This window comes from Podarcis bocagei (assembly GCF_964188305.1).
Source record: "Podarcis bocagei genome assembly, chromosome: 10".
Lineage (NCBI taxonomy): Eukaryota > Metazoa > Chordata > Lepidosauria > Squamata > Lacertidae > Podarcis > Podarcis bocagei.
The window spans coordinates 25,762,991-25,782,123 of record NC_138135.1 but is presented as its reverse complement, the minus strand read 5'-3'; the positions used below and the strand labels follow the sequence as shown (position 1 = coordinate 25,782,123).

Genomic DNA, 19,133 nt, shown 5'->3' with positions numbered 1-19,133 from the left:
AAGGGAAACCAATTCATTATCCAGCCGAAACCTCAATATACTAATATAATTTGAAGATGGATGACAAGGAGAAAGGAGGAGCGGGCGACATTGCCCTGGAGGAAATGGGAACTCAGAAACAGGAGCCAAAGATTGGTAATCTACTTCTGGGCATTCTTTTCTTTCTCTACTCACAATAGGCCAGGAGTTCTTGACTAACCTTCCATCCAAGTTCTGATAGACAACCGCAGCTGAGGACCTTCTAGAGTTGTGTTTCTGTTGTTTCCCAAAGAGGTATACTAAGTGTGTTGATCTGCTGGGGTTGGTGGAAGTGGTAGTCTGAAACATCTGGAAGGAACCATTGAGGAAGGATGTTGTTGACTAAATCACTCTTGATTCTCAAGTCCACTGGTAGCTTCAGTCACTCCTCTGGTGGTCTGAGTTCCCCTATGTTTATTCTTGCCTCTGTAGTGTGGAGTTGTTCATGCTTCATTCTAAATCTGAAATGACATTTTGCACAAATAAGACAAAGGGAATAATGTTATCAACCAACTGGCCAAATTCAGTACTTAAAATTACTAAATTCAAAAACAGGAATTGGTAGATCTGTTTCTTTCTATTCTGGGCCATTTTCTCCATGTTTAACCCATACTTTTGTTCCATTTCTGTAAAAATAAATAAATGTATAATTAAAGATCCTCCCAAAATGTATATGTAAATATGTATTTTGATATATTTAAGTTATCAATACCAGCATTGCAACTTTGAGAAAGGAGCAAAATCCAGTAGACAGCTGAATCTTGGCTTCCACATTAATCCAAGAAGTACAAATCTGGTCGTTTCATCAAACAATTTGCAAAGGCTAAACTGCTCAAGCATCCCTAGATAAAAGTGTCCATAAATGAGAACTGAGGTGGTGGGTGGAGAGAGAGAGAGAGAACCAGTTGTGGGGAAATGTACATTTCAAATTTTGCAAGCAAATTGAGTTAGAATTTGCCTCAGGATCATCCCCCCTTTCCAAATTCATTTCGGCTCTATTTTCTGCCCCCAGGGCGATTCTGCTGATTTCTCCTCCTCCCTAATCTTCAAAGATTCTGGCAGCTAAAAGATCTAATTCCATTTAAGCTAGTAGAACGTTTTGTGCTCTTGAAAACTCCCCGAGCTTTCCTGATCGTTTCACACAGCAGCTTGATAGCAAGCCAGTTCTCTTTTGTCAGGCTGTAGACTCTGTGTGGATAGTATCCATATATAGATTAATCACTAGGTGGCACTCAGCTGCACAGGGGTGGAGCCAGGAATGTCCTGTTGCTGTTCCGTTCTTGCTGGAAAGAGACAATAAAGTTCTTGTTTACCCTCTTGGCTTGGGTGTTCTGTAAGCCTTCCACAACAGTGGCATTACTACTACTAACTCTGCCTCTCTTTCTTAACGTTTTAGAGCAGAAAACGTTTACGGTGGAAGAAGCTGTAGAAACGATTGGCTTTGGGAGGTTTCACATTGCACTCTTTTTGATCATGGGCAGCACCGGTGTAAGTTTCTGATTCTGAAAATATTCATCTATGTGCAACATTTTGAAAGAATAGTTTTATAAAGCATACGGATTTGAGAGGTGGTTTTTGACCACTTACCTTTAGGAACATTACTCATGTGTATAAGCAGAACATTTAAACTTAAAACAATTAGTTAGCCAAGTTCAAAATGCCATCCCTTGCATCATCATCATCAATATCGTCATCATTTTATTTATACCCTGCCCATCTGACTGGGTTGCCTCATCCACTCTGGGAATCTTACAGCATATTAAAAAAACATAATGAAACATTAACTTCCTGATACAGGGCTGCCTTGTATGTCTTCTAAAAGTTGCGCAGTTCTTTATCTCCTTGACATCTGAAGGGAGGGTGTTCCAAAGGGAGGGTGCCACTACTGAGAAGGCCCTGTGCCTGGCATTAAAGTGGAAACTTTGGGACTGGGCTATGCAGCTTTATTGCAAATTATCCAGCCTGAGGATTCCAGCAGTAACAGCAACAGAAACAAGGCAGGCAAATTCTACTTCTAGATTATAAAATACATAGTCGAGTTCAAAAATGGAGTCTCTACTTGACTGAAGACCAGAGAGATTTCCATCTTCCTCAGAATCATGTTGGGAAAGGGGCTGAGTTTTGGACTTCCGGAGGCGGCGCGAAACAAGCAATGGCGGTCCTCTTTGCGCTGTGAAGAGGAGCTCCGCAGGAAAGAGTCGTTCGCTGCGGCACAGCGATGACCCATTAAGAAAAACCACGAGCAGAGTGAGCTCGTGGCCGTGGGACTCGGCGGGCACCTGGAGCGACCCCCAAAACGACGAAGGGACCCCGTAAGGGGCTCCGGAAGCGCGGAGGGGAAGCGGTGCTGAGAGTACATCGCTCTTTCTGCGGGAGCGAAGCCGCGCGGCTGCTGCTGATGAGCGCCGACCTTTCTTCCTTAAGCATTGGACTCCAAACTACTTACTCGTGAGTAAGAAACACTTTAAATCTGGAATTACAAATTGTAAAATTTGGCTGAAAGCGGGAGACGAGAAAAAGGAAGTCCGTCTCCCGGTAGCGCTTAGAGATCAAAGGCAAAGGAAACGACAAGCTGGAAGCATTAGAAAGGGATTTTAAAACGGGAAGCATCGTGCGACTGGCAGAGCTGGCAACTGAAAGGAAAGGCAAACCTTCTTTTTATGTTACTGTGCAGTTTTAACCTGGGGACCTTCTCCTTTTGTTGACTTTAAAAACTTTAAAACCCAGCCCCGGGCTGACAGGGGAAAAAGGGTTCTTTGCGGATACAATTTATAAAGTCGAAACGGATACATAGAGGCATTATTGGAAGAAACAACTTAGTAACTGTATCTTGCTCCTTCAGATGGGATTACTGTGGCAACATTGAAAGGGCTCTGCAAGTGGAAAAAAGCTTTAAGGACTATTCTTATTTTATTCTGCGTAGGAACTTTAATGGCGACCAAAACTTTCCTTCTTTCTTTCTGAACTTTAACAACACTCCCTCTAGTGGAGCTTGGGATTTACAAATTCCTGGGAACTAACTTTGTTTTGACTTTCTGTTGTTTGGTTATCTACTCTGAGGCCTGTCTTTCCCATGGAACATTTGACAGTCTGACCTTGAATCCAAAGACAGGTGTGGAATGAGTGGCCCTCCGAAAACAAGATCTGCAAAATCGAAAGCAGGGAAAGGCCAACTTGTACAAACAACCCTGATTTCTCAGTCTCGTAGATCTTCAGTCCCTGCCGTTCTACAGGGAGTTGCACCCTCAACAACAGCACTACTAAAAGAACCTGAACAACCAACAACTGAGGATATGGCAGCAGGGGGATCTAATACCCTTCTAGATGAAATGCTACAACAATTTGCAATTTTAAATAAGAAGGTTGATGACCAAACAGCTAAAATCGACTTAGCCACATCCTCAATTACCAAACTATCGGAACAAGTGGCTCAGCATTCACAAGAAATTGGGAATTTAAAGGACGCTACATCTGAGATTCGGAAATTGGCCGAGGCTGCAAACGAAAAAGCTGATCAAGCTGTTCAGAAAGTGGACGAATTGAAAGGAGAGGTAAGGCCACTACATAAACATATTAGTGACCAACAGGCCTATCTGTCTATGGTGGAACTGAAAAATCGGGAAAATAATTTAAGATTACACTCTATCCCTGAGATCGAGAAAGAAGATCTGACTGGCTTTTTGACAACAGAATTCTCTAAATTTTGGGGTATAAAGGAAGACACAGACTTCAAAATTACAACCGCATTTAGACTGGGAAGAGTCGCCAGGAAGGACAGACCTAGAGACTGCTTGATCATCCTAAGGACCAAACAAGAGAGAGACAAACTACTTGACCTCCACTTTAACAAAGCACTTGAGATCCAGGACAGAAGAGCGCAAATCTACAAGGATATTCCTAAACAATTGTTAGATCTCAGAGCTAACTACACTGATCTAGCTGGACTTTTGAGAAGTAACGGGATACCTTATAGGTGGGAGTTCCCGCAAGGTCTATCATTCAACTACAAAGAAAAGAAGGTCAAAATTAGAACGAAAGAGGACAGCCAGAAGTTCCTACACGACCACGGAGAAGACCTGCAGAAGGGTACAGCAGTTCCTTGGCCCCCACCAGAATCTGGGAAAGAACCAGCACCTCCGGGTTCGGATAAAAAAGAAGACACCCCATAAAGAGCAACAACAGATTGATACAGGATGTCTCTGCAGCTGTACAGTTGGAACATTAATGGCGCAAATTCCCCGGAAAAACGCAAAAGGATTTTCCATATTCTGAAAAAAGAACATTTGGATATAATCTGTTTGCAAGAAACTCACGTGACTAGGCTTCACAGGAAAGTGTTAATAAACAAAAGACTAGGCCAAGAATTTATCTCATCAGACAGAGTCAAAAAGAGAGGCGTGGTGATCTATGCAAAAGAGAACTTACTACCAAAATTTTTGTTTAAAGATGAACAAGGAAGAATCCTGGCAATTGAAATACAAACCCAAGGGGAAAAAGTTTTGATATTAGGAATCTACGCACCTAATGAGGGGAAATCAGAATTTTACAAGAAGCTACATGAGACACTGCTGGACTATCTGGACTATTCTAACATCATTATGATGGGAGACATGAATGGGGTGGTCTCTACTTATATGGATAAGTCACAGAATCAGAATCTGACCAAGGACGGAAGACTACCAAAAACTTTTTTCGAACTAACTGACAATATGGACTTGATTGACTTATGGAGGACGAGAAACCCCTTAGGTAAAGAAGGAACTTTCTTCTCTGAGGCTCACCTGTCCTGGACAAGAATCGACCAAATTTGGACAACCAGAGGGCTGGCACCTAAGACTATAAGAGTGGAAATCTGCCCAAAGACCTGCTCCGACCACAACGCCTTGAAAATGGAAATGAGATTTACTACTGCCGATTCCTTTAGATGGAAAATGAATGACAACCTGTTAAGAGATCAAGAGATTGTAAAGAAGGCCCAAAAAGCTTTAAAGGACTATTTTGAAATCAACTTGAACACCTCGGTGGAAAAAAGAATAGTCTGGGACGCAAGCAAAGCTGTTATGAGAGGGTTTCTGATACAACAGAATACGATTAAGAAAAAATTCTGGAATGGGAAAAAAGATAAGATATTAGAGAGGATAAGAGATGGAGAGAAAAAATTAAGACTGAATCCAAAATCAAAGGAGATTTTAAGAGAAATTAAATTCCACCAGTCACAATATACGAAATTGATTAACCAAGAAGTGGAATGGAAAATTAAACAAATGAAACAAAGATCTTTTGAATCAGCGAATAAATGTGGGAAACTGTTGGCTTGGCAGTTGAAAAAGAGACAAAAATTAAACTACGTTACCAACTTAGAAGTTGAAGGGAAAAACATTCAGAAACCGGGAGAAATTAGAAAGTGTTTCCAGAAATACTTTAAAAAACTATATACCCAAGGGTCTGAGGAAGCGATTGAGATAGAACAATTTCTGAAAGACAATGGCCTACCAGAACTATCTCAGGAGAAGAGAGTAATTTTAAATTCCAAAATAACACAACAGGAAATTGAGGATGCCATTCAGAACATGCAGTTAGGCAAATCTCCAGGCCCTGATGGACTTACCTCCAAGTATTATAGGACGTTAAAAGACTACCTGACACAACCATTAATGGAGGTTTGCAATCAGATTATGGGGGGAGGGAGGGCACCAGAAACGTGGAAAGAAGCATTCATCACATTGATACCTAAAGTGGAAACTGAAAAGACTCAACTTAAGAACTACCGTCCCATCTCACTCCTAAATGTGGATTATAAAATATTTGCAGACATTTTGGCAAATAGATTTAAAAAAGTACTTAATGAAGTGATTCATAAGGACCAAGCAGGCTTTCTCCCAGGCAGGCATTTGTTTGACAATACCAGGAATATTATTGACATTTTGGAACTGTTGCAAACAAATATTAACACCAAAGCAGTGCTTATATTTATTGATGCAGAGAAGGCCTTTGATAATATCTCTTGGAAGTTTATGAAGAAAAATTTGGAAGGGATGGGAGTGGGACGCGGGTTTGAGAATGGAATAGATGCAATTTACTCAGAACAAAAGGCTAAGTTGATAGTGAACAATGTGGTGACAGAAGAATTTTACATTGAAAAAGGAACAAGACAGGGGTGCCCCCTCTCCCCTTTATTATTTATTTCGGTCCTGGAGGTGTTGCTGAATATGATTAGGAAAGATCGGCAGGTACAAGGAATACGGGTCGGAGCGAAACAATATAAATTGAAAGCATTTGCAGATGACTTGGTTTTGACATTACAGGAGCCAGAAGCTAGCACAAAAAGAGTTTTAGAATTGGTTCAGAAATTTGGTCGGGTGGCGGGTTTTAAGCTGAATAAACAAAAAACTAAGGTTTTAGGGAAAAATTTGACAGCTACTGAAACAGAGGAGTTTCAGAAGGAAACAGAACTAAACATTGTTAAAAAAGTGAAATACCTGGGGGTCAATCTGTCCTCTAAGAACTTGAACTTATTTAAAGATAATTATGAGAAATGTTGGACAGAAGTCAAAAAAGATCTAGAAATCTGGTCAAGACTGAAACTATCCTTGTTAGGCCGAATCGCAGCTATAAAAATGAACGTTTTGCCAAAAATGTTGTTTTTGTTTCAAGCCTTGCAGGTTGTGGACAGAGTGGAATGTTTTGGAAAGTGGCAGAAGGATATATCGAAATTTGTTTGGCAGGGCAAAAAGCCCCGAATAAAGTTTAAAATACTAACTGACGCAAAGGAGAGAGGGGGTTTTGCCCTGCCAGACCTAAGGTTATACTATGAAGCTGCTGCCTTCTGCTGGATGAAAGATTGGATTCTGCTAGAAAACACTGATGTCCTAGATCTGGAAGGCTTCAACAATTCGTTAGGTTGGCATGCGTACCTGTGGTATGACAAGGCTAAAACATATGGAATGTTCAAAAACCATATTGTCAGAAAAGCAATATTTATGGTCTGGAAAAAATACAAAGACTTACTGGAAAGTAAAACTCCGAGGTGGGTCTCACCAATAGAGGCCAAGGCTCGGAAAAAACCTAATATGGAGGCCGGTTGGCCGAAATATTGGGAAATATTAGAAAACATTGGAGGTAATTGGAGGTTGCAGAGCTTTGAAAAATTAAAGGGTAAGGTGCAAGATTGGTTTCATTATGCCCAAATTAACGAGGTGTTTAAGCTAGACAAAAAAATAGGATTCCAGGTGGAAAAATCGAAACTTGAGACAGAGTTGTTAGAACCAAAGACCAAGTTATTATCGAGAATGTATAACTTGCTGCTCAAATGGAATACTCAGGATGAGATAGTCAAATCAGCCATGATAAAATGGGCTCAGGACATTGGTTACAATATCATGTCGGAGGACTGGGAAAGGTTATGGACCACCGGTATGAAGTTTACTGCATGTAATGCTCTGAAAGAAAACATTATGAAAATGGTATACAGGTGGTACATGACCCCAGTCAAGCTTGCTAAGATATACCATTTGTCTGATAATAAATGTTGGAAGTGCAAGGAGGCTGAAGGGACATTCTTTCACCTTTGGTGGACTTGTCCAAAAGTGAAGGCCTTCTGGGAAATGATCTACAATGAGTTAAAAAAGGTGTTTAAGTACACCTTTCCTAAGAAACCGGAGGCCTTCCTCTTGGGCATTGTCGGCCAAAAGGTGTCAAAGAAGGACAGAACGTTTTTTATGTATGCTACTACAGCAGCAAGAATTCTTATCGCTAAGCATTGGAAGACTCAAGATTTGCCCACACTGGAAGATTGGCAGACGCAACTGATGAACTACATGGAATTAGCCGAGATGACTGCCAGGATCCGAGACTTGGGAGAAGAGACGATGGAGGAGGACTGGGAAAAATTTAAAGATTATCTACAAAAACATTATAAGTTATATGTACTATAATATGCCGCATGATTTGGAAGGTTAGCCCCAGTAATGAAAGTGGATTTTATATGAAATTGGATAATATCTTTGAAAGAACCAATGTTTAAATAGCTAAAAGTGATAATATGTTATGTTTTTAGAGTAATTGGAAAATAAGGGATTTAAACTCAAATTCTAATTGAAAGTACAAAGAAACACGCGAAACAAGGTTACAACTTGCTGATTAAATTTATTGATAAGAATGCATTATGCGGGAGATGTGGGGAAGTCCGATAGAAGATTGAAATAAGTTGTTGGAAGGGTTTGATTTCTTTCTTTTTCTTTTTATCTTTTCTGTTTTTTCTTCTTTCTGTATTATCTGAAACTGGAAAAATGCAATAAAAATTATTATAAAAAAAAAAAAGAAAGGGGCTGAGTTTTGAGACAAGGGGAAGTAGAAAGGATTAAACCCTTTTGCCTTTTTCCCACCAGAGAATTCAAGGGAAGTGACCTCACACAGTGCCTTCTCTAGTAATCAGGAACTCTGAGTCTTAACCCCTTCATATCCTTATTTAACAAACATGCATTTTTAGATTTTGGCTGCAAATCCCCACAGTTTACACACTGAGGTTTCTTTTCAGTGGCTAAATCAGCACATATCATTTGTTTCCCCCCACCCCACTAGATCTCATCTGATCAACATATATCTAAAAGAACAAACAGCCCTAACTTTTGAATTACAGGAAAACAGTTGCAGAGTCAATTAACCTAACCTACAGAAGCAGAGTACAGTGGTACCTCGGGTTAAGTACTTAATTCGTTCCGGAGGTCCGTTCTTAACCTGAAACTGTTCTTAATCCGAAGCACCACTTTAGCTAATGGGGCCTCCTGCTGCTGCTGCTGCTGCTGCTGCGCCGCCGGAGTACGATTTCTGTTCTCATCCTGAAGCAAAGTTCTTAACCCGAGGTACTATTTCTGGGTTAGTGGAGTTTGTAACCTGAAGCATATGTAACCCGAGGTACCACTGTATAGCCCTCCATGCCATGTGACAATTGCAGCATTCTCCAACCTGCTGCCTTCTCTTGGGTGTTGTCGGACCGCAACTCTCATCATCCCTGACCATTGGCCATGCTCCTTGAGACTGATGAAAGTTGGAGTCCAACAAGAAATGAAGGGCACCAGCTTTGGGAAGGCTGTGATAGGGGATGGTCTCAGGCAGAGCATCTTAGTGTGTGTCACAGTCCTGTGGTGCCAGCCACGGCAGAGTTCAGTGGAGGGGGAAGCCAGCCAACCAGCTGAGGCTCGGGGGTTTACTTGCCTGAAGGCAGAGTCTGTATACAAGATTCAGTCCAATTCTAAGGTCAGGAGGATCTCGGCTCATGTAGTCAGACGATCCGGGGATCAAGAAAGCCAAGGGTCCAAGGTCATGAGAAGCAAGAAGCAGCAAGGTCTGGTCAGGAACGAGGAATCTTGTTTCCAGCAACTGACTGAGGCTGGAAACCCTGCTGAAGAAAGCCAGAGCCAGCTGGTTCTCATCAGGAGCAAGAAGGCTGATCAGTAGCAGGTGGAGTCCCTTTGCCTTCTGCTCCTTCAAGTGAAGCTGACTTTTGGCCCATGGCAGTATGAGAACTTGGGGGAGAACTTGTTTTTATTGTCTGTGAAATGGTGGAAGGTTTGCCTATGTACTGTACTTTTCCGTGTATAAGACTATGTTTTTTTATTTAAAAATTATGCTAAAAAGTGTGGGTCGTCTTATACATGGATAGTGGACGCTTGATTGGTTGCTTCTGTGGCTGTCAGCGGCTATTGGGCGTGTTATTGGTTGCTGCGTCAAGGCCTAGTGCTGATTGGCTGACACTGTGGCAATTGGCAATTGGGCTGGCAATTGGCGGCAAGGGGACAGACGAGAGGCGGGTTTTGCGCTGTGTGCGGGTGAGCGATTTTTGGCAATCCCCCTCCAAAAAATGCTCAACAACTCGGAGCCATCTCTTAAATTCTTAAATTTGAGTCCCCCCAAATAGGAGGCTTCTTATACATGGGGGCGTCTTATACACGGAAAAAAATATGGTAACTGCATGTGCTTATCCCTGAAGGTGGCTGAGGCCATGGAGATAATGTTGATCGCTGTGGTGGGTCCTGTCATCCGCTGCGAGTGGCAACTTGGAAACTGGCAAGTGGCTTTAGTGACAACAGTGAGTAGAGTTTCTAACTTTTCTTCTAGGTTGATAAAGGTGGGGAAAGAAGCTGTAGAAAAAACATTTGCCTCCACTGAATAGCCATCTAGATGGGAACATTTGTGTTGTATCTTCCCTGCCCCTGTGTATTTTGATATGTCAATAATAACATCCTTTCTGGTCCAATTCTCACATTATGCTCTAGGGAGGGAGAGGAAAAAATATTTCAGTTCACAGTATGCAAACTGAAATGCAGTCGTCCTTTGCACTTCTCCAAATATTGCAATGTTGTTCTCGAAGCAAGTAATGTGTAGAAAAATGCATATAGCAGTTATAGTGTGTGTGTGTGTGTGTGTGTGTGTGTGTGTGTGTGTGTGTAACATTTCTGCAAACAATTTTCCCTACTACAGAGCATTTTGCACACAGTTTTTCCCTAATACAAAGTGCATCGTATTAGGGAAAATTGTTTCCAAAAATGTTTGTATTAGGAGAAAATAGCGCTAAAATGCTGATAAACCGTCACGATAACATTTTACAAAAGGAATTGTAGTCATAATTAATTCTTTTGGTTATGCGGTATACTGGACAATTTACATATACTAATTGGAAAATTGTTTAAGTGATTATGTGATTGGAAATTTGATTAACTGATTAAATGAGTGTTCAGTATGTGCATTATGGTTTAGTAGAATATGGAAGAATTTGCTGGGAAGTTTAATTATATGGATATGAATACAAAGGGGAAATCTGACTTTCTTATAATGCGACAGAAAAAAGATTAAAAGTTGGATAGAGGAGAATATGAGAATATACAGGTGGCAATGGAGGATATAAAGGACATTTTCTCTAATGAATGAAAAAATATGAAGACTGGAGAGAGGGAAAAGAATTTTAAGAGAAAATAAGCTAGAGAAGCTAAGAAATCTAAGCAAGGAGAAGAGAGCATTAAGGAGCTATTTCATGAGAGAGATTCAAGATTAATGGAAAAATTAATGAAGTATCAGAAGCAATTAAAAGCGATGATAAAAAGTTCAAGAGGCTCAGAAAGAGGTTCAGACACAAGAGGAGGCAGGGAGAAAATTAAGGAAGTGATTGATTAGGATGCAATAGCTGGTTGAGAGATTGCTATTGAACAACACCTACGCAGATGTGATGTTAGTAAATTACAGGCAAAGGCTGAATTCATAGATTTAGAATTAAGACACATGAATTTGAAGCTGAGAGGAGTTCTGGAGGAAAGAGAAGGGGATGATTTGGTTGGTTGGAGGCAATATTCAGGGGGTTCTTAGAAATAGATGAGGGTTGCAAAACTGGCACTGAAAGGGCATCTAAGATGAACTCAAGACATGCAAAAAAGAACAAGCTGGTTAGATGGCAGATGCTGGGTGGATAGACAGTGTTAAAGTAAAGGATGCATCATTAAAGAATAGAAGAACAGGAACAGCATTAAAAACCCGCAGTCATAACACTGAAGTACTTGCAAATACAGTCGTACCTTGGAAGTCGAACGGAATCAGTTCTGGAAGTCCATTCAACTTCCAAAACGTTCGAAAACCAAGTCACAGCTTCTGATTGGCTACAGGAAGCTCCTGCAGCCAATCAGAAGCTGTGGAAGCCCCGTCGGACGTTTGGGTTCCAAAAGAACGTTCGCAAACCAGAACACTCACTTCTGGGTCTGCGGCGTTTGGGAGCCAAAACGTCCGAGTTCCAGGGCGTTCGGGATCCAAGGTACAACTGTATAAGTTCAGAGTTAAGATTTCTAACAATATGCTTGAGACAGAAAACCCATCCTAGATGGCACTCTCCCTTTTGTCTGAATGCCCAATAATTTACCAAGATTCATTTATTTCCAATCCCTTCAGATGGTGTTTTTTGGCTATATGATATCCAGTGTCATCTTTGGAGTTCTAGCTGATAGATACGGCCGCTGGAAAGTAAGTGATGCTCTGTCTTGGTTGGGTCTCTGATTTAAAACTAGGCAAAGTTGCCGCTACCTTTTACTGCTTCTGTGTTTTTAACACCAGCCTGACATGTAGGGATGTAGCAGGATACATTTCTCCCAATCAACATAGGAAGTAAGTTATTTATTTTGCAATCCTTTTTTACACCATATCAGACCAAGACCTTTTCATGCTATGCTGTCTAGGATCACTATAACTGAGGATCCCAGGGATTGAACCTGGGGCCTTCTGCAGCCAAAGCATGTGATGTAGTAGTAGTAGTAGTAGTAGTAGTAGTAAATCTATTACTTATCCCCACCCATCTGGCTGGGCCTCCCCAGCCACTCTGGGCGGCTCCCAACAGAATATTAAAAACACAATAAAACATCAAACATTAAAAACTTCCCTAAACAGGGCTGCCTTCAGATGTCTTCTAAAAGTCAGATAGTTTTTTATTTCCTTGACATCTGGTGGGAGGGCGTTCCACAGGGTGGGCGCCACCACCGAGAAGGCCCTCTGCCTGGTTCCCTGTAACCTCACTTCTCGTAGTGAGGGAATAGTATAAGGAAATACAGCACCCACATAATTTGCTGTAAGTATGATCAGTTCTTTCCACACATAATAATAATAATAATAATAATAATAATAATAATAATAATAATTTTATTATTTGTACTGAGCTCATCTGACTGGGATGCCCAAGCCTTCCCTACCCAGGGCTGCCTTCCGATGTTTTCTAAATAGCCCCATGGCTATTGTACAACTGAGAATGTTGAACAATGGATGGATGGCCCTAGGCAACATTAAATCAGCACAGTTCAATATGTACTGTCTCAATGGCCAGTGTTGAGTTTTGCTTGGGTGTCAGCTGACCTCCTTTCTCTGTCTGCCCTTTCAGATTTTGTTCATCTCTTTCATTTGGGGAGCCTATTTCTCCTTGTTGACATCGTTTTCCCCTTCATACATCTGGTTCGTCTTCCTCCGGACCATGGTGGGATGCGGAGTCTCTGGCCATGCTCAAGGGTAATGTTGTTTTGCAAACAGCACGGGAGTAGGAGCATCAGCAGATGACAGCTGAGAACGCCACATCGGGCAGACAGATTATCCATATCAATACGTAGTTGCTGATCACTCAGTTTTGCGGTTAGGGGGGTGCTTCTGGTTCTGCAGCTGCTCTGGGAAACTCAGGTTGCAGTGAGGCACAAGCTACCTTGTACTGAGGGCTTATCCACACTTCCTCTCATCCTGCTGCTTTCTACCAGGGAAAACTGCTCTTTAGTGCTCAATCGAAGCAATGGCAATTGGGTTTCTGCAGATTGCCATTTGTTCCGATTTAAAGCTAAAGAGCAGGTTTTTCTTGGGAAAGGAGCGGGGCAAAGGGAAAACCATGCAGACCCATGCCTTCTGGACACAGGACAAGTGATAGGGTTAGGATTAGTATTGCCTACACTGACTGGCAGCAGCTCTCCAGGGTTTCAGAGATGCCAGGGATAGAATGGGGAACCTTCTCCATGCAAGGCAGATTCTCTACTACTGAGCTATGGCTCTTCCCCCATATCATCTCTCTGTGAAGTTTTGGTGCATTAGGTAATTCATATACAGGTTTGCCCTGGGCAAAGTGTCCTCTGGTGTACTGTAACAGAGATGGATTTAGGGGAGCACGTCTGGTTTGGTTACATTGGGTGCAGGGCATCAGGGACACTGCAGCTATGATGTTGAATGGAATGCAAGAGGTGGGGGCACCAAATTTTGGCGTCGCACAGAGTGCCACTGAAATTTGAGACCCTGAGGTCCATTCCTGGCTGTGATGGACTTTCTGGCTATACTGGAAGCTCTAACGACAGGGCTTGAGTGGGTCTAAGGTAAAGGTAAAGGTACCCCTGACCATTAGGTCCAGTCGTGGCCGACTCTGGGGTTGCGGCGCTCATCTCGCTTTATTGGCCAAGGGAGCCGGTGTACAGCGTCCGGGTCATGTGGCCAGCATGACTAAGCCGCTTCTGGCGAACCAGAGCAGCACACGGAAACGCCGTTTACCTTTCCGCCAGAGCGGTACCTATTTATCTACTTGCACTTTGATGTGCTTTCAGACTGCTAGGTTGGCAGGAGCAGGGACCGAGCAACGGGAGCTCACCCCGTCACGGGGATTCGAACCGCTGACCTTCTGATCAGCAAGTCCTAGGCTCTGTGGTTTAACCCACAGCGCCACCCATGTCCCTTGAGTGGGTCTAGCCATCTTTAAATTCGCACAATGCCCCAGACTGATAGGGGCACTGTAGATGCAGTAAGATATTAGGTTGGGGGTAAATTGAAAGGAGGGCTAGGTTGAGCTACCAGGCACTGCTCGGAGTGCTGGGTCAATGTTTTTTTTTTAAGTGGGCGTGGGTCCAGGGAGCAGACATTAGCAGTAGGCCAAATCAGCTGCTGAAGAACGTCTGGAGTGATGCTAGCTATCTTCCTATACATATCTAACTATTGCGTACCAAGTGAGCAGAATGCAGGAACAGGCACTGCCAGTCACAGAATCACAAATTGGGCCAGCTGGAACTATGGAAATAAACTTGGATATGGCTTATATATTTCTTTGACTCTCTGTAACTTTTCTCTCTCTTCTTCTTCTTCTTTAGGCTTATAATAAAAACAGAATTTCTGCCTACAAAATACCGAGGCTATATGTTACCGTTATCGCAGGTAAGCTAGAAGTTATGCTCACTGAAAAACAAAATGTGGAAATTGCTGCAAGTTTGTTTTGGCTCAGTCTGGCTCACAGCTGTGTGTTCTGGGTGACTGCAGGTATATTTGCATCTATGGTTGTCTTCAGGTGTGTCACATGAGGCCTGTTTTTGAACATGCGCACCAGCTCAAATTTGAAAGACTCAATATGAAAAAAATCACCTCAGGATTTTCTGTGTTTTCTATAAGGCTTCCACATGCCCCAGAATTGCACAATTTCCTACTTCTGTCTGTGAAATATCTCCATCGTCTATCTGTGTTGCTACCCTTTGCATCATGAAATGTGTGCACCTTTATCCAGGGAATAAATTTATTCTCCAACAAATTGGATGCTCCATATATCACATTCTGAGAAAGTCTGGCAGCTGACATTCAACCTTCCAGGGCCAAGTTGATGAGTACATTGCTTACTTTATCAAAATCCGTATTGACAGTTTCCTAGTCGGAAGCCAGAGCGCATAACTAAATCTCTTTGCTTAATAATATTTTATGTGGCAACAGCAGCTTGGAGGAAATCATGAATGCTGATGTGACTGTGTGATGCTAAAACAAATAATGAGAAGAGAATCCCATCACCTTGTGTTTTAACCTCTGTTTTCCCCCCATTTGACAGGTGTTTTGGTTGGCAGGCTCCTTGTTAATTATTGGACTGGCGTCAGTGGTTAACCCAACCATTGGGTGGCGGTGGCTAATACGAATCGCCTCTTTGCCGGGCATTGCTCTCCTCCTAGCATTTAAGGTTTGGAAGACTTACAACCAAGTTACTAGTAGTAGATAGGTAGCCGTGTTGGTCTGCCATAGTCAAAATAAAAAAAATTCCTTCCAGTAGCACCTTAAAGACCAACTAAGTTAGTTCTTGGTATGAGCTTTCGTGTGCATGCACACTTCTTCAGTGTATCTGAAGAAGTGTGCATGCACACGAAAGCTCATACCAAGAACTAACTTAGTTGGTCTTTAAGGTGCTACTGGAAGGAATTTTTTTTATTTTAACCAAGTTACTAGTATACACAGTTACATTCTGCTGTGGGCTAAGTCATGTAAAATGCCTGAGCATGCTTGATGATCTGATCAGTCTTTGGCTGTGTCCAGTCAGACAAACCTATCTGGTCTGGAAATTGTGGATATAGCCAGCAGCAAATTCCATTATCATAGCAGCACATTTCCCAGGACGTCTTCTGACTAATTATGTGTGGTCCACCCTCGTCCCCATGTGCACCTGCCGCTCACGTGGGCGGAAAAAGTGTGGTGTGAATTGACCAACACAGTGTCTTTGCATTAATGTTGCTGTGAGTTCTATAAGCTTGCAAGAGATGCTGAGTACAATCTGCTCTTTATGTTAGTAAGAACTTGGCAAGAAGGCTGTAACATGCCAGGTGATGCTAGAAGCTCGCCACTTAACTTTTCTAACCTGTTTGCCTTTGCAGTTTATCCCCGAGTCTGCTCGCTATAATGTGTCTTGCGGGAATGACAAAGCTGCTCTTGCAACGCTGCAGTGGATTGCTAAAATGAACCGATCTGTTATGCCTGAAGGAAAGTTGGTAGAACCCACTGATGTAAGATTCAGAATACTGCCATGGTACAGACTGATCAGATGACAAAAAACAAGGAGCTCCTCTCAGTCCTCAACCCTTTCATGCCCTCCTTCCTTACTTTGGATAGGTTAACCTACGTACTTTGCAGTACAGTGGTACCTCGGGTTAAGTACTCAATTCGTTCCGGAGGTCTGTTCTTAACCTGAAACTGTTCTTAACCTGAAGCACCACTTTAGCTGATGGGGCCTCCTGCTGCCGCCGCGTGATTTCCGTTCTCATCCTGAAGCAAAGTTCTTAACCCGAGATGCTATTTTTGGGTTAGCGGAGTCTGTAACCTGAAGCGTATGTAACCCAAGGTACCACTGTATTGGATATGGCTATCTGAGGGTGGAAAAACCAGCAATGCATGCCAGCTCCTGTTCCAAATGTAATCTATATGTTTACAAGGAAGAGGGTGAGGGAAGGAAAAACATGGAATGTCAGCAGCTTCACATATCCTCTAAGCCAGCTTTTGGCAACCTGATGCCCTCCAGACTCTTTGGGCTACAACTCCCATCAGCCCCAACCAGCATGGGCAGAGCTGCTGTGAGTTGTAGTTCAAAGCATCTGGAGTGAAGGCTATGCTAAATGCGTGACTGGACCATGCTAGTCCTCATTGTCCACCCACTGAAAGATGTGGTTTGTTTTTGTTTTTGAAAATAGATTGGGGAAATTGACCCACAAGCTGCATGCTGGCCACACCATAATTTCATGTGGCCCACAGAGATGGTGTATCCAAGAATATGGGAAAGGGAAATGGGAAGGCAGAGAGAGGGGGAGAGAATCCTGCAAACTCGTGGCCTTTGGTTCTGGCTTCGCACACTTTTGGCTCTAGCCTGGCTTGCCAACTACCATTGGCTGCAGCCCACAATGGACTTCTCACTTAAATCCGGGGGTGGGGGGGGAAGGTTCCCACCACTGATTTAGGGTAATTTCATTGGTTCTTAGTTTTATTTAGCTTTATTCTGGGTGCTCATAGACAGGACACAGAGATGATGTCCTTCCCCTGTATCAGGGCCAGTCCCAGATGAGGAAGAAGCGCAAGAGAAACACAGCAGCTTCCCTGGTGCTCCACAAACACGCATACGCTTCTACAGAGCCAGTGTGGTGTAGTGGTTAAGAGTGGTGGACTCGTAATCTGGTGAACTGGGTTTGCATCTCTGCTCCTCCACATGCAGCTGCTGGGTGACCTTGGGCTAGTCACACTTCTCTGAAGTCTCTCAGCCCCACTCACCTCACAGAGTGTTTGTTGTGGGGGAGGAAGGGAAAGGAGATTGTTAGCCGCTTTGAGACTCCTTCGGGTAGTGATAAAGCGGTATATCAAATCCAAACCCTTCTTCTACTACTACTTCTAGCCTTTAGGCAGTGGCCCACAGGTCTGAGCCCTACAGAGCAGTTGCAGCAACAGTAGGGCCCCTCCCCTCTTCTGGCTTACATGCTCTCCTCTGAGACTTCTCCTGCAGGGAAGTCATTGCTGCTCTTCCCTTTTCAAGCCCCTCCTAGTTCTAGGAGGTGGTGGGACCTGTCTCTCGCCTGAACCATCCCTTCTTCCTCCATCATGTCCTGTGTGCCTTACTCGAACTGTCCTGACTCTCCCTTCTCCTCTGGCTCCTGCCTTGCACATCCCATAAATCGCTGGTCCCCTTGCCTGGGTCCTCCGACTCCGCCACAAACTTGCCGTTCCACTCTGCCACAGCCCTGCCGTTCCCTGACACCCTGCCCTTTGTCTCCAGCACCTGGTATACAAAAGTATGCTATCTCTGTATATTTTGTTGTCATGGCTAATTGCTGTTGACAGATACATCCTCCACAAATCTTTCCACTTTGCTAGATGACATGGACTCTACCCCGAAACTGCCTCCAAGCTTGGGGCTTCAGAATTGCAGACTTCAGGGCTTCAGCCACACATTCCCAATGTGTTTCATGCTGTTCCTTTTCCATTCTTTTCAGGAAAGAAGGGGTAGGTTCAAAGACCTAATGGATCCCAAGTACTTACGGACCACTTTGCAATTATGGATTATATGGTAAATGTGTTTGATTTGCTTCTTTCAGATGACAATGCATAAGCAAATTGAAATCGATGGAATCGGTCAAGGGAGTAGACTCAGATGCAGCCTAAGGATCAAAGCTATTATTCAGAAACTAGTCAGTCAGAATGGGAGAAAATTGGTTATGGTAATTGAACTCACAATTCCCTTTTTTCCCCATTTCATGAAAAGGACTATATTCTGCCAGCTGCCTCTGTGTTGCAGGCAGAGGGACCAGAATTGCAGCTAATGACATTCCACTTTAAATCTATTGCTTTCTCTCTCTCTTTTATAATTTGGGAAAGTAAATGTGGATAAAAGATGAATACAAAACAGATTATAAGACTGTATGAGAAGCACTTGTATATGTCTAGATCCTTTGAAATGGTGCTATTGTATAGAATTACAGTGCAACCGCTGCTTGCCAGAAATTCAGTCCATGATCTTTCTTGGACATGTCATTTAGCTGTTTAAACATGCCCACATGCCCACACACACTGAATTCTGCTAAATGCATTGTTATAGCTGTGAGACATAGTGGTACGTACACAGCAAACCTGTCCATGCATTTGGGGCAAAATGAGCTTGCTTTATCTTGCAGTGTTGCAACCTGTCATTGGACTCCCAGTCCCTTCATTGCTCAAGTTGGGGTTTTTTGCTCATCTGTCTAAAAAGTGGCTCATGGGTTCAGGGTGGAGGGAACTAGAAGAGGGACTTAGTCTTGGTAGAATCCCCAATACATGCTAGCATGTGAACAGAACCTTTGCCAATCTGGCCA

At 42.9% G+C, this 19,133-nt stretch overlaps 1 protein-coding gene across 3 annotated transcripts in view; it reads left to right on the top strand.

The window, feature by feature from the left end:
• Positions 1-19,133, top strand: part of SVOPL (SVOP like) — a 34,723-nt gene continuing 15,590 nt past the window's right edge. Inside the window, exons 1-9 of one of the 3 annotated variants that reach the window (XM_081212261.1) lie at positions 1-135; positions 1,415-1,506; positions 10,007-10,105; positions 11,950-12,021; positions 12,926-13,050; positions 14,652-14,715; positions 15,371-15,496; positions 16,182-16,310; positions 18,279-18,352. In XM_081212261.1, the coding sequence (XP_081068387.1) occupies positions 57-135; positions 1,415-1,506; positions 10,007-10,105; positions 11,950-12,021; positions 12,926-13,050; positions 14,652-14,715; positions 15,371-15,496; positions 16,182-16,310; positions 18,279-18,352 (860 nt within the window). In that variant the 5' untranslated portion in view covers positions 1-56. Of the gene's footprint in view, positions 136-1,414; positions 1,507-9,240; positions 9,478-10,006; positions 10,106-11,949; positions 12,022-12,925; positions 13,051-14,651; positions 14,716-15,370; positions 15,497-16,181; positions 16,311-18,278; positions 18,353-19,133 lie in introns of those variants that run through there. The other 2 variants (XM_081212262.1, XM_081212263.1) reach the window with 2 other exon arrangements.